At 45.2% G+C, this 14,284-nt stretch overlaps 1 protein-coding gene across 2 annotated transcripts in view; it reads right to left on the reverse strand.

Annotated features, from left to right (window-relative positions):
- LOC144501157 (integrin alpha-E-like) overlaps positions 1–14,284 on the reverse strand; it is a 377,113-nt gene that overhangs the window by 132,506 nt on the left and 230,323 nt on the right. For both annotated transcript variants that reach the window (XM_078224555.1, XM_078224556.1), the window contains one exon: positions 12,257–12,399. In XM_078224555.1, coding sequence (XP_078080681.1) covers positions 12,257–12,399 — 143 coding nt within the window. The remainder of the gene's footprint in view (positions 1–12,256; positions 12,400–14,284) is intronic.

Raw genomic sequence — 14,284 nt, forward strand, 5'->3', positions numbered from 1 at the left:
GGGATAAATGTGCAGCAATTCCTGTTTTGTCATTTCTTTTAGGCACTAGATTATCTGAAGGCAACCATAAATTTTTACTTCAGTCCTTGAAAGTGGCAGAGTAACCTGGTTTGAGCTTAATGTACCAAACAAATTAATTACACATTAAACAATTAAGTAAAGTAACAGGAATCCAAATGGACAGCTTCAGAAAATTTCAGTTTCCTTTATGAATATCTCAAATCATATAAACACTAAGAATATGATTTTCTATCAATGACAATATTCTTCTCTTCCAGTAATTTCAAATGGTCAGTGCCCTCAGTCCTTTTTAAATGGTCAGTAAGTAGCGCTGTTTTTAAACAATTAATATTCTCTATCTCTCTCAAATAGTCAGTAATAGTCTGCGTCCTCCATCCTTTTCTTCCAAATAGTAAATGTCCTCAATTCCTTAGTTCCTGACACAATTTGCTTCTCCGAAATAAGGGTTAATCCAGGAAATTATAGACTGGTGAGTCTCAGATTGGTGGTTGGGAAGCTATTGGAGAGGATTCTTAGGGATAGGATTTATGCGCCTTTGGAAAAGCCTGGCCTAATTAGGGAAAGTCAGCGTGAGATGTATCATGTCTTACTAAATTGATTGATTTTTTTCGAGGAGGTGATGAAGGTGAAAGATGAGGATAGAGAAATGGATGTTCTCTACATGGATTTTATGTAAGGCCTTCGATAAGGTCTCTCATGGCAGGCTTATCCAGAAGATTAAGATGCATGGGATCCACAGTGACTTGGCCACTTGGATTCAGAATTGGCTTGCCCAAAGAAATCAGAGAGTAGTGGTGGAAGGGCGTTTTTTTGGCTGGAGGTCCACAGGGATCCATACTGGGAACTCTGTTGTTTGTGATGTATATAAATGGTTTGGACTTGATTCGCAGATAATACAAAGTTGGATGGGAAGGTGAGCTGTGAGGAGGATAGATCATAGAACAGTACAGCACAGAACAGGCCCTTCGGCCCACGATGTTGTGCCGAGCTTTATCTGAAACCAAGATCAAGCTATCCCACTCCCTATCATCCTGGTGTGCTCCATGTGTCTATCCAATAACCGCTTAAATGTTCCTAAAGTGTCTGACTCCACTATCTTTGCAGGCACTCCATTCCACACCCCAACCACTCTCTGCGTAAAGAACCTACCTCGGATATCCTTCCTATGTCTCCCACCATGAACCCTATAGTTATGCCCCCTTGTAATAGCTCCATCCACCCGAGGAAATAATCTTTGAACGTTCACTCTATCTATCCCCTTCATCATTTTATAAACCTCTATTAAGTCTCCCCTCAGCCTCCTCCGCTCCAGAGACAACAGCCCTAGCTCCCTCATCTTTTCCTCATAAGACCTACCCTCCAAACCAGGCAGCATCCTGGTAAATCTCCTCTGCACTCTTTCCAGTGCTTCCACATCCTTCTTATAGTGAGGTGACCAGAACTGCACACAATATTCCAAATGTGGTCTCACCAAGGTCCTGTACAGTTGCAGCATAACCCCACGGCTCTTAAACTCCAACCCCCTGTTAATAAAAGCTAACACACCATAGGCCTTCTTCACAGCTCTATCCACTTGAGTGGCAACCTTTAGAGATCTGTGGATATGGACCCCAAGATCTCTCTGTTCCTCCACAGTCTTCAGAACCCTACCTTTGACCCTGTAATCCACATAAAAATTAGTCCTACCAAAATGAATCACCTCACATTTATCAGGATTAAGCTCCATTTGCCATTTTTCAGCCCAGCTTTGCATCCTATCTATGTCTCTTTGCAGCCTACAACAGCCCTCCACCTCATCCACTACTCCACCAATCTTGGTGTCATCAGCAAATTTACTGATTCACCCTTCAGCCCCCTCCTCTAAGTCATTAATAAAAATCACAAAGAGCAGAGGACCAAGCACTGATCCCTGTGGCACTCCGCACGCAACCTGCCTCCAATCCGAAAATTTTCCATCCACCACCACCCTCTGTCTTTGATCAGACAGCCAGTTACCTATCCAATCGGCCAACTTTCCCTCTATCCCACACCTCCTCACTTTCATCATAAGCCGACCGTGGGGGACCTTATCAAACGCCTTACTAAAATCCATGTATATGACATCAACTGCCCTACCTTCATCAACACACTTAGTTACCTCCTCAAAAAATTCAATCAAATTTGTGAGGCACGACTTGCCCTTCACGAATCCGTGCTGACTATCCCGGATTAATCCGCATCTTTCTAAATGGTCATAAATCCCATCCCTAAGGACCTTTTCCATCAATTTACCAACCACCGAAGTAAGACTAACCGGCCTATAATTACCAGGATCATTTCTATTCCCTTTCTTAAACAGAGGAACAACATTCGCCATTCTCCAGTCCTCTGGCACCATCCCCGTGGACAGAGAGGACCCAAAGATCAAAGCCAAAGGCTCTGCAATCTCATCCCTTGCCTTCCAAATAATCCTAGGATATATTTCATCAGGCCCAGGGGACTTATCGACCTTCAGTTTATTCAAAACTGCCAGGACATCCTCCCTCCGAACATCTATTTCCTCCAGCCTATTAGCCTTTAACACCTTCTCTTCCTCAAAAACATGGCCCCTGTCCTTGGTGAACACTGAAGAAAAGTATTCATTCATCACCTCACCTATCTCTACCGACTCTATACACAAGTTCCCACTACTGTCCTTGACCGGCCCTAACCTCACCCTGGTCATTCTTTTATTCCTCACATAAGAGTAAAAAGCCTTGGGGTTTTCCTTGATCCGACCCGCCAAGGACTTCCCATGCCCCCTCCTAGCTCTCCTAAGCCCCTTTTTCAGCTCGTTCCTTGCTAACTCAATCGAGCCATCTGAATCTTGTTTCCTCATCCCTACATAAGCTTCCCTCTTCCTTTTCACAAGACATTCCACCTCTTTTGTGAACCATGGTTCCCTCACTCGGCCATTTCCTCCCTGCCTGACAGGGACATACCTATCAAGGACACCCAGTATTTGTTCCTTGAAAAAGTTCCACTTTTCATTAGTGCCTTTCCCTGGCAGTTTCTGTTCCCAGCAACAATCTCATTAGTGACAGACAGCATGGTTTTGTAAGAGGGAGGTCGTGCCTTACAAATTTGGTGGAGTTTTTTGAGGAAGTGACAAAAACGGTTGATGAAGGAAGGGCCGTGGATGTCGTCTATATGGATTTCAGTAAGGCATTTGACAAGGTCCCACATGGCAGGTTGGTTAAGAAGGCTAAGGCTCATGGGATACAAGGAGAAGTGGCTAGATGGGTGGAGAACTGGCTTGGCCATAGGAGACAGAGGGTAGTGGTCGAAGGGTCTTTTTCCGGCTGGAGGTCTGTGACCAGTGGTGTTCCGCAGGGCTCTGTACTGGGACCTCTGCTATTTGTGATATATATAAATGATTTGGAAGAAGGTGTAACTGGTGTAATCAGCAAGTTTGCGGATGACACGAAGATGGCTGGAATTGCGGATAGCGAAGAGCATTGTCGGGCAATACAGCAGGATATAGATAGGCTGGAAAATTGGGCGGAGAGGTGGCAGATGGAATTTAATCCGGATAAATGCGAAGTGATGCATTTTGGAAGAAATAATGTAGGGAGGAGTTATACAATAAATGGCAGAGTCATCAGGAGTATAGAAACACAGAGGGACCTCGGTGTGCAAGTCCACAAATCCTTGAAGGTGGCAACACAGGTGGAGAAGGTGGTGAAGAAGGCATATGGTATGCTTGCCTTTATAGGACGGGGTATAGAGTATAAAAGCTGGAGTCTGATGATGCAGCTGTATAGAACGCTGGTTAGGCCACATTTGGAGTACTGCGTCCAGTTCTGGTCGCCGCACTACCAGAAGGACGTGGGGGCATTGGAGAGAGTGCAGAGAAGGTTTACCAGGATGTTGCCTGGTATGGAGGGTCTTAGCTATGAGGAGAGATTGGGTAGACTGGGGTTGTTCTCCTTGGAAAGACGGAGAATGAGGGGAGATCTAATAGAGGTATACAAGATTATGAAGGGTATAGATAGGGTGAACAGTGGGAAGCTTTTTCCCAGGTCGGAGGTGACGATCACGAGGGGTCATGGGCTCAAGCTGAGAGGGGTGAAGTATAACTCAGATATCAGAGGGACGTTTTTTACACAGAGGGTGGTGGGGGCCTGGAATGCGCTGCCAAGTAGGGTGGTGGAGGCAGGCACGCTGACATCGTTTAAGACTTACCTGGATAGTTACATGAGCAGCCTGGGAATGGAGGGATACAAACGATTGGTCTAGTTGGACCAAGGAGCGGCACAGGCTTGGAGGGCCGAAGGGCCTGTTTCCTGTGCTGTACTGTTCTTTGTTCTTTGTTCTTATGCCCCCTAATTCTTGCCTAATCGCATCATAATTACCTCTCCCCCAATTGTAAACCTTGCCCTGCCGTACGGCCCTATCCCTCTCCATTGCAATAACAAAAGACACTGAATTGTGGTCACTATCTCCAAAGTGCTCTCCCACAACCAAATCTAACACTTGGCCCGATTCATTTCCCAGTACCAAATCCAATGTGGCCTCATCTCTTGTCGGCCTATCCACATATTGTGTCAGGAAACCCTCCTGCACACACTGCACAAAAACTGCCCCATCCGAACTATTTGACCTCCAAAGGTTCCAATCAATATTTGGAAAGTTAAAGTCCCCCATGACAACTACCCTGTGACCCCCACACATATCCATAATCTGCTTAGCAATTTCTTCCTCCACATCTCTATTACTATTTGGGGGCCTATAGTAAACTCCTAACAACGTGACCGCTCCTTTCCTACTTCTAACCTCAGCCCATATTACCTCAGTGTGCAGATCCCCCTCGAAGTGCCTTTCCGCAGCCGTTAAACTATCCTTGATTAACAATGCTACTCCTCCACCTCTTTTACCAGCTTAGGATGCAGAGATGTTTCAACATGATTTGGACTGGTTGAGTGTGTGGGCATTATAGTCTGAGGATAAGGAGTAAACCTTTAGAACTGATATGAGGATAAATTTCTTGACCCAGAGTGTGGTGAATGTGTGGAATTCAGTATCACTGAATGCAGTTGAGGCCAAAATGTTGTCTGATTTCAAGAAGAAGTTAGATGTAGCTCTTGGGGCTAAAGGGATTAAGGGATATAGGAGGAAGTGGGGGATCAGGATATTGAATTCAATAATCAGCCATGATCATGATGAATGGCAGATCAGGTTCGAAGGGCCAAATAGCCTGCTCCTGCTTCTAGTTTCTATGTTTCTATGAAAACGTAGATGGATGGGTTAGTGAGTTTGCAGATGAAACAAAGTTATGTGGAGTTGTGGATAGTGTAGAAGGTTTTCAAAGGATACAGCAGGATATAGATCAGTTGAGAAAAGATTCGGTGGCAATCTAGTTGTGAGAGAACCCTTGGGGACGTGTGACCATAATATGGTAGAATTCTTTGTCAAGGTGGATTAGGATGTAGTTGATTCTGAGACTAGGGTCCTGAATCTCAATAAAGGGAACTATGATGGTCTGGGGCATGAATTGGCCATGATGGACTGGGAAATATTACTGAAAGGAAAGACAGTGGACAGGCAATGGCAGGCTTTTAAAGAACAAATAGGTGAACTCCAGAAGTTGTTTATTCCTGTTTGGCGCAAGAGTGGTAAGGGAATTGTGGCCAAACCATGGCTTACAAGGGAAATTAGAGATAGTGTCAGATTCAAGGGAGAAGCATTCAAATTGGCAAGAAAAAGCAATAGGCCTGAGTGGCAAGAAAAAGCAATAGGCCTGAGGATTGAGAGCAGTTTAAAATTCAGCAAAGGCAGACCAAGGGATTGATTAAGAAGGGAAAAATAAAGTATGAAAGTAAGCTAGCAGGGAACATAAAAACTGACTGTAGAAGTTTCTATAGGCATGTAAAGAGAAAAAGATTGACAAAAACGAATGTAGGCCCCTTACAGTCGGAAATGGGAGAATTCATAACAGGCAATAAAGAAATGGCCAAGGAATTAAATTTGTATTTTCCTTCAGTCTTCACAAAGGAAGACATGAATAATGTACCTGAAGTGCTGAGAGAAACATGTTTTAGTGAGGAACTGAAGGAAATCAACATTAACAAACAAATGGTTTTGGGGAAATTAATGGGATTGAAGATTGATAAATCTCCAGGTCCTGATAATCTTTATCCCAGAGTACTGAAGGAAGTGGCCCTGGAAATAGTAGATCCATTGGTGGTTACTTTCCAAAATTCTTTGGACTCTGGATAGCTTCCTACAGATTGGAAGGTAGCTAATGTAAGCCCGCTATTCAAAAAGGGAGGTTGAGAGAAAACAGAGTACTATAGACAAGTGAGCCTAACGTCGGTACTGGGGAAGTTGCTAGAGTCCATTATCAAGGATTTCATAACTCAGCATTTGGAAAGCAGTGGTATAATCAGACAAAGTCAGCATGGATTCACAGAAGGGAAATCATATTTGATGAATCTATTGGAATTCTTTGAGGATGTAACTAATAGAGTTGACCGAGGAGAACCAGCTGATGTGGTTTATTTAGATTTTCAGAAGACTTTCAACAAGGTCTCACTTAACAGACTACTACATAAAGTTAAAGCACATGAGCTTCAGCCCAACCGGTCCATGCCAACCATGGTGCCTTCCCAGCTAGTCTCAATTGCCCACATTTGGCCCATATCCCTCTAATCCTTTTCCATCCATGTATTAATTCAAATGCTTTTTAAATGTTGCTGTTGTACCTGCCTCAACCACTTTCTCTGGCAGCACACTCCACATACACACCACTCTCTGCGTGAAGAAGTTGCCCCTCAGGTCCCTTTTAAATCTTTCCCCTCTCTTTCTCCAATTCCTGTATTCAATGTTCTGACTAATATCTCCTTCGAACTTTCCCCTTCTTTTTTGAAGGGGTAACCAAGAAGGTAGATGAGGGCAATGCAGTTGATGGACTTTAGCAAGGCCTTTGACAAGGTACTGCATGGTAGGTTAAATTTCACGGGATCCAGGGTGAGATCGATAATTGGATACAAAATTGTCTTGACGACAGAAGACAGAGGGTGGTTGTAGAGGATTGTTTTTAAAACAGGAGGCCTGTGACCAGCGGTGTGCCTCGTGCTGGGTCCACTGTTATTTGTCATTTATGTTAATGATTTGGATGAGAATTTAGGAGGCATGGTTAATAAGTTTGCAGATGACACCAAGATTGGTGGCATAGTGGACAGTGAAGAAGATTATCTAGGATTGCAACGGGATCTTGATTAATTGCGCCATTGGGCTGATGAATGGCAGATGGAATTTAATTTAGATAAATGCATTGGTGGTGAATTTTGGTAGCTCAAACCAGGACAAGACCTATTCAGTTAATGGTAGGGTGTTGGGGAGAGGTATAGAACAAAGAGATCAGCGAGTAAAGGTTCATAGCTCCTTGAAAGTGGAGTCACAGGTGGACAGAGTGGTGAAGAAGGCATTCGGCATGCTTGGTTTCATTGGTCAGAACATTGAATACAGGAGTTGGGCGTCTTGTTGAAGTTGTACAAGACATTGGTAAAGACACACTTGGAATACTGTGTAGAGTTCTGGTCACCCTATTACAAAAAGGATATTATTAAACCAGAAAGAGTGCAGAAAAGATTTACTAGGATGCTACCGGGACTTGATGGTTTGAGTTATAAGGAGAGGTTGGATAGACTGGGACTTCTTTCCCTGGAGCGTAGGAAACTTAGGAGCGATCTTACAGAGATCTATAAAATAATGAGAGGCACAGATCAGCTAGATAGTCAATATCTTTTCCCAAAGATAGGGGAGTCTAAAACTAGAGGGCATAGGTTTAAGGTGAGAGGGGAGAGATACAAAAGGATCCAGAGGGGCAATTCTTTCACTCAGAGGGTGGTGAGTGTCTGGAACAAGCTGTCAGAGGTAGTAGTAGAGGTGGGTACAATTTTGTCTTTTAAAAAACGTTTAGAGAGTTACATGGGTAAGATGGGTATAGAGAGATATGGGTCAAACGCGGGCAATTGGGACTAGCTTAATGGTAAAAACTGGGCAGCATGGACAAGTAGGGCTGAAGGGCCTGTTTCCATGCTGTAAACCTCAATGACTCTATGTGAGGGGCATGTCTTTTACAGAGAGTGGTATTTGTCTGGAACGCGCTGCCTGGTGTGATGGTGCAGGGAGATACGATAAGGGCAGGCAGAAGGGATTAGTTTAATTTGATGTAAATTTTGGCACAACACCGTGGGCCGAAGGGCCTGTTCATTATCGGGCCTGGGACTGAATTCTCCAGGCCCGCTAGCATCTCCCACCCCACCAGTACAATTTTTTTACAACGGGGTATGAAGTAGCTCCCCACTTTCAGGGAAGTAGCGGGAGACCTCACTGGAGTGAAGGGCGGGGCAATCGAGGCCCCCCCCAGAGAGTCGGGTGGCAGGGGGGTGGTACCCCCTGGGCATCGGCACCCTGGCACTGGCCAAGGGGCATAGTGCCCATTCCCAGGGTGCACCTTGGCACTGCCCACCAGGCATGGGTCAGTGCCAAGGGGGGGTCCCACTGCCACTCTGCACTGGGATCAATCGGGGCTGGAGGGAGGCTAGCGATCTGGGTGGACTGGAGGGGTGATGGTCTGCAGGTGGGAGGGTCTGCCTCCCATGGTGAGGGGGTTCTGCTGGGGGTGCAGGTGTCTGCCAGGGAGGTTTGCCTCCCATGGGAGGGGGGGGGGGGATCTGCCAGGGGGGGAATCATCACTGCTGTAGTGGGGGTTGGGGGTGGAGATCGGGGCGCTCGGGACAGGGGGAGGGTTCGGGGCTGGCCCAGGAATGCTTTTCCGTTCTGCGATTGGGCCGTGATCGGGCAAACTGCAGGCTGACACATTGGGGCCACTGCGCATGTGCAGAGTTCTGGAACGGGTCAGACTCCGGCGTGAATTGGCCCGGCCCCCCGAACTTTTAATGATATTCACGATTGTGACCTCTGCATTGCGCAGAGTGTGGGAGATTTGAGTCTGAACTCCCACTGAAAAAACAATCGTGAATTACACCAGTTTTCCCGCAAATTCACCACTTAGAACCTTTTTAGGAGAATCGCCCCGGAGGGGTTTGTCTTAAGAAGGGAGATTGAGCAGTTAAGGCCTATACTCTCTCGAGCTTAGAAGAGTGAGAGGAGATTTAACTGTGTATGTAAGATGATAAAAGGTACAGACAAAGTAGATGTACAGCCAGCGCTTCCTCTTGTGGGGCAATCTGGAGTAAGAGGTCATAGTTTTAGGATAAGGGGTAGCAGATTCAAAACAGAGATGAGCAGAAACTACTTCTGTCAAAGGGTTGTGAATTTGTGGAATTCACTACCCCACAGTGGATGGATGTCAGGACATTGAGTAAATTTAAGGAGGAGTTAGACAGATTATTAATTGATAATGGGTTGAAGGGTTATGGAGAATGGGCAGGGAAATGGAATTGAGTCTGAGACAAGAACAGCCCTGATCAAGGGGTTGAATTGCCTACTCCTGATCCTAGTTCTTATGTTCTCAGCAGTTCTCAGGCCTCAACCTTTTACAATTTATATAAATGACTTGGATGAAGGGACTGAAGGTGTGGTTATTAAATTTGCTGACACAGGGATAGTAGGAAAGTAAATTGTGAAGTGGGCATAAGCAGGCTGCAAAGGGACAGAGAGTGGGCAAAGATTTGGCAAATGGAGTATAATATGGACAAATGTGAAACTGTCCATTTTGGCAGGGAGAATAAAAATGAAGCTTATTATCAAATTGCAGAGCTCTGAGATGCAGAGGGATCTGGGTGTCCTATTGGATAAATCACAAAAGGCTAGTATACAGGTACAGCAAGTAATTAGGAAATAAAGTAATAGAATGTTATTGTTTATTATGAGGGGAACTGATTACAAAAGTAGGGAAGTTATGCTTTAGTTGTACAGGGCATTGGTGAGATCACATCTGGAGTATTGTGTACAGTATTGGTTGCCTTATTTAAAGAAACATGTAAATATGTTAGAAGCAATGTAGAGGTTTACTAGACTAATACCAGAACTAGATGGGTTGTCTTATGAGGAAAGGTTGGAGAGGTTAGTATTGTGTTCACAAGAGTTTAGAAGAGTACAAGACGACTTGATTGAAACCTTTAAGATCCTGAGGGGTATTGACAAGGTGGCTGTGAAGAGGATGTTTCCTATTCTGGAAGAATCTAGAACTAGGAGTCACTGTTTAAAACTAAAGGTCACTCATTTAAGACAGAGATGAGGAGAAATGTCTTCTCCCTTGAAGAGTCATGATTCTTTGGAACTCTTTTCCTCAAAAGGCAGTGGAAGCAGTCTTTGACTATCTTTCGGGAAGAGCTGGATAGATTCTTGATTAACAAGGGTGTGAAAGAACAAAGAACAAAGAAACTTACAGCACAGGAACAGACCCTTCGGCCCTCCAAGCCTGCACCGACCATGCTGCCCGACTGAAATAAAACCCCTTACCCTTCCAGGGACCATATCCCTCTATTCCCATCAAAGGTTATCAAGAGTCTAATAACTCAGGAAGCTAACTGAAAAGGAACAAAGGTTTATCCTCAAATGAAAAGTTAAACCACAACCCTGTGGTACACAGACATCAGTCCCATCTGGGATGAATAGAACATTGGGCCCACTCAGGGGTCTGCCTTATCAAGAGCTCGGGAGATGAGTTCCACCTGTGTAGGCATTCGCCTATTACCACAGGCACTCGAATTCCACGAGTCCCACAGGGAAATCAATTAGGGATTCCCCATGTAAGTCCTGAGGGTTATCACAAATAGTAGGCAGAAACCCTAACCCTAACCCTACAGTGCAGATGAGGCCATTCGACCCATCGAGTCTGCACCGACAACAATCCCACCCCGGCCCTATCCTCATAACCCCCCCACCCACATATTTACCTCACTAATCCCTTTAATCTACGCATCCCGGGACACTAAGCGGCAACTTTAGCATACCCAATGCACCTAACTTGCACTTCTTTGGACTGTGGGAGGAAACCAGAGCACCTGGAGGAAACCCAGGCAGCAGTGCTAACCACTGTGACACCATGCCGCCCTATAATGTGGGATTAAAGTTAAAATCAGATCAGCCATGATCTGATTGAATGGTGGAGCAGGCTCGAGTGGCCAGGTGGCCTACTCCTGCTCCTAATTTGTATGTTTATATGTCAAAGCTTTTCATCCCACACTCATCAGGACGTTGGCAAGAGTACCAAATGTAAAGGGAACAACAATTATACTTCACGGGAAGAGAGTGCTGATTGGTTGGCAAGAGGATTCTGATTGGTGGGGGCGTTGCTATAAGGAATACAGGAGTTAACATATGACTGACAGTTAATTGCCAAGCTTTGTTTGAATTCAAACCAGGCAGGTTGACTCTGAGAGAAAGGCCCCCTCCTATTTCTCAGGTGGTTGGAGGAAAGGGAAGTAGAGATGCAGAGAGGTTTAGGGATGGAATACCATAGCTTTGAGCCCAGGCAACTGAAGGCACAGCTGCCAATGATGGAATGAGTATAATTGGGAATGCACAAGAGGCTAGAATTAGATCTCTTAGGATTGTGGGGTTGGAGGAGGTTATAGAGATCGGGAGTGGCAAGGCCTTGGGAAGTTTTTTACATGGAAGGTGGTGGGGCCTGGAATGCACTGCCAAGTGAGGTGGTTAAGGCAGATATGTTAGCAGCATTTAAGACTTATCTGGATAGACACATGAACAGGCAGGGAATAGAGGGAAACAGGCGGTTGCTCTTGATTGGACAACGTGATCAGCGCAGGCTTGGTGGTCCAAAGGGCCTGTTCCTATGCTGTACTGCTCTTTGTCCTTTGTTGGTGAGATTTGAAAACAAGGATGAGAATTTTAAAATCAAGTATTTGCTTGATCGAAAGCCTGTGTAGGTCAACACACACAGGGGTGACAGCTTATCCTGTACTGGGTGTTGGAGAAGCAGACTGATAATTTAACAGCACTGCAGAAACTGAGAGTGGTGAGGCAGAGCTGGGGGTCATAAGTGTACATGTGAAAAGAAATGCTGTGCCTGGAGAGGATGTTTCCAAGGAGCAGCATGTGGATGAGAAATGGGAGGGGACCAACAATTGATCTCTGGGGACACTAGAGGTAACAGTGCTGGAGCAACAAGGGAAGCCAATGCAATCTATCCTCTGGCTATGATTAAATAAATGAGTGAAATCACAGAAAATAGTGATGCAGACATTCCCTTCCACATTCTGCAGTGACACTGAGGCATTACCTGATGATGCAAACTTTGATTGAGCAGTAAAACACACAGAAGCTTGAATATTTTTCTTCTGTTCATTGATAGTTGCAAAAGACAAAGGTACCATCTTCGGAAAAAATGTGACATTCACCCCAATGTTGATAACTGGTCTTGAGCTGCAAAGAATTGTCAAGCACTTGTGAAAATACCAAAATTATGCATAATTATAACTCATTTATCTTAACAAGGATCAAGACACTGTGACTGACATACATGACATTACTAACTACACAGTGCCGGATTTAGACTTGGTGAGGCCCTAATCTATATAAAGCTTGGAGGACCCTTGTTAAAAAGTTACACCAAAAGTGCAGGAGGGTTTCCTGACACAATATGTGGATAGGCCGACAAGAGGTGAGGCCACATTGGATTTGGTACTGGGAAATGAACCGGGCCAAGTGTTAGATTTGGTTGTGGGAGAGCACTTTGGAGATGGTGACCACAATTCGGTGTCTTTTGTTATTGCAATGGAGAGGGATAGGGCCGTACGGCAGGGCAAGGTTTACAATTGGGGGAGAGGTAATTATGATGCGATTAGGCAAGAATAAGGGGGCATAGGTTGGGAACAGAAACTGTCAGGGAAAGGCACTAATGAAAAGTGGAACTTTTTCAAGGAACAAATACTGGATGTCCTTGATAGGTATGTCCCTGTCAGGCAGGGAGGAAATGGCCGAGTGAGGGAACCATGGTTCACAAAAGAGGTGGAATGTCTTGTGAAAAGGAAGAGGGAAGCTTATGTAGGGATGAGGAAACAAGGTTCAGATGGCTCGATTGAAGGTTACAAGTTAGCAAGGAACGAGCTGAAAAAGGGGCTTAGGAGAGCTAGGGGGGGACATGAGAAGTCCTTGGCGGGTCGGATCAAGGAAAACCCCAAGGCTTTTTACTCTTATGTGAGGAATAAAAGAATGACCAGGGTGAGGTTAGGGCCGGTCAAGGACAGTAGTGGGAACTTGTGTATGGAGTCAGTAGAGATAGGCGAGGTGATGAATGAATACTTTTCTTCAGTGTTCACCAAGGAGAGGGGCCTTGTTTTTGAGGAAGAGAAGGTGTTACAGGCTAATAGGCTGGAGGAAATAGATGTTCGGAGGGAGGATGTCCTGGCAGTTTTGAATAAACTGAAGGTCGATAAGTCCCCTGGGCCTGATGAAATATATCCTAGGATTCTTTGGAAGGCAAGGGATGAGATTGCAGAGCCTTTGGCTTTGATCTTTGGGTCCTCGCTGTCCACGGGGATGGTAGTCATGATGTGGAGATGCCGGCGTTGGACTGGGGTAAACACAGTAAGTAGTTTAACAACACCAGGTTAAAGTCCAACAGGTTTATTTGGTAGCAAAAGCCACACAAGCTTTCGGAGCTCCAAGCCCCTTCAAGCCACGGGGATGGTGCCAGAGGACTGGAGAATGGCGAATGTTGTTCCTCTGTTTAAGAAAGGGAATAGAAATGACCCTGGTAATTATAGACCGGTTAGTCTTACTTCAGTGATTGGTAAATTGATGGAAAAGGTCCTGAGGGATGGGATTTACGACCATTTAGAAAGATGCGGATTAATCCGGGATAGTCAGCACGGATTCGTGAAGGGCATGTCGTGCCTCACAAATTTGATTGAATTTTTTGAGGAGGTAACTAAGTGTGTTGATGAAGGTAGGGCAGTTGATGTCATATACATGGATTTTAGTAAGGCGTTTGACAAGGTCCCCCATGGTCGGCTTATGATGAAAGTGAGGAGGTGTGGGATAGAGAGAAAGTTGGCCGATTGGATAGGTAACTGGCTGTCTGATCAAAGACAGAGGGTGGTGGTGGATGGAAAATTTTCGGATTGGAGGCAGGTTGCTAGCGGAGTGCCACAGGGATCAGTGCTTGGTCCTCTGCTCTTTGTGATTTTTATTAATGACTTAGAGGAGGGGGCTGAAGGGTGGATCAGTAAATTTGCTGATGACACCAAGATTGGTGGAGTAGTGGATGAGGTGGAGGGCTGTTGTAGGCTGCAAAGAGACATAGATA

The sequence above is a fragment of the Mustelus asterias genome, chromosome 12 (genome assembly GCF_964213995.1).
Source record: "Mustelus asterias chromosome 12, sMusAst1.hap1.1, whole genome shotgun sequence".
Taxonomy (NCBI): domain Eukaryota; kingdom Metazoa; phylum Chordata; class Chondrichthyes; order Carcharhiniformes; family Triakidae; genus Mustelus; species Mustelus asterias.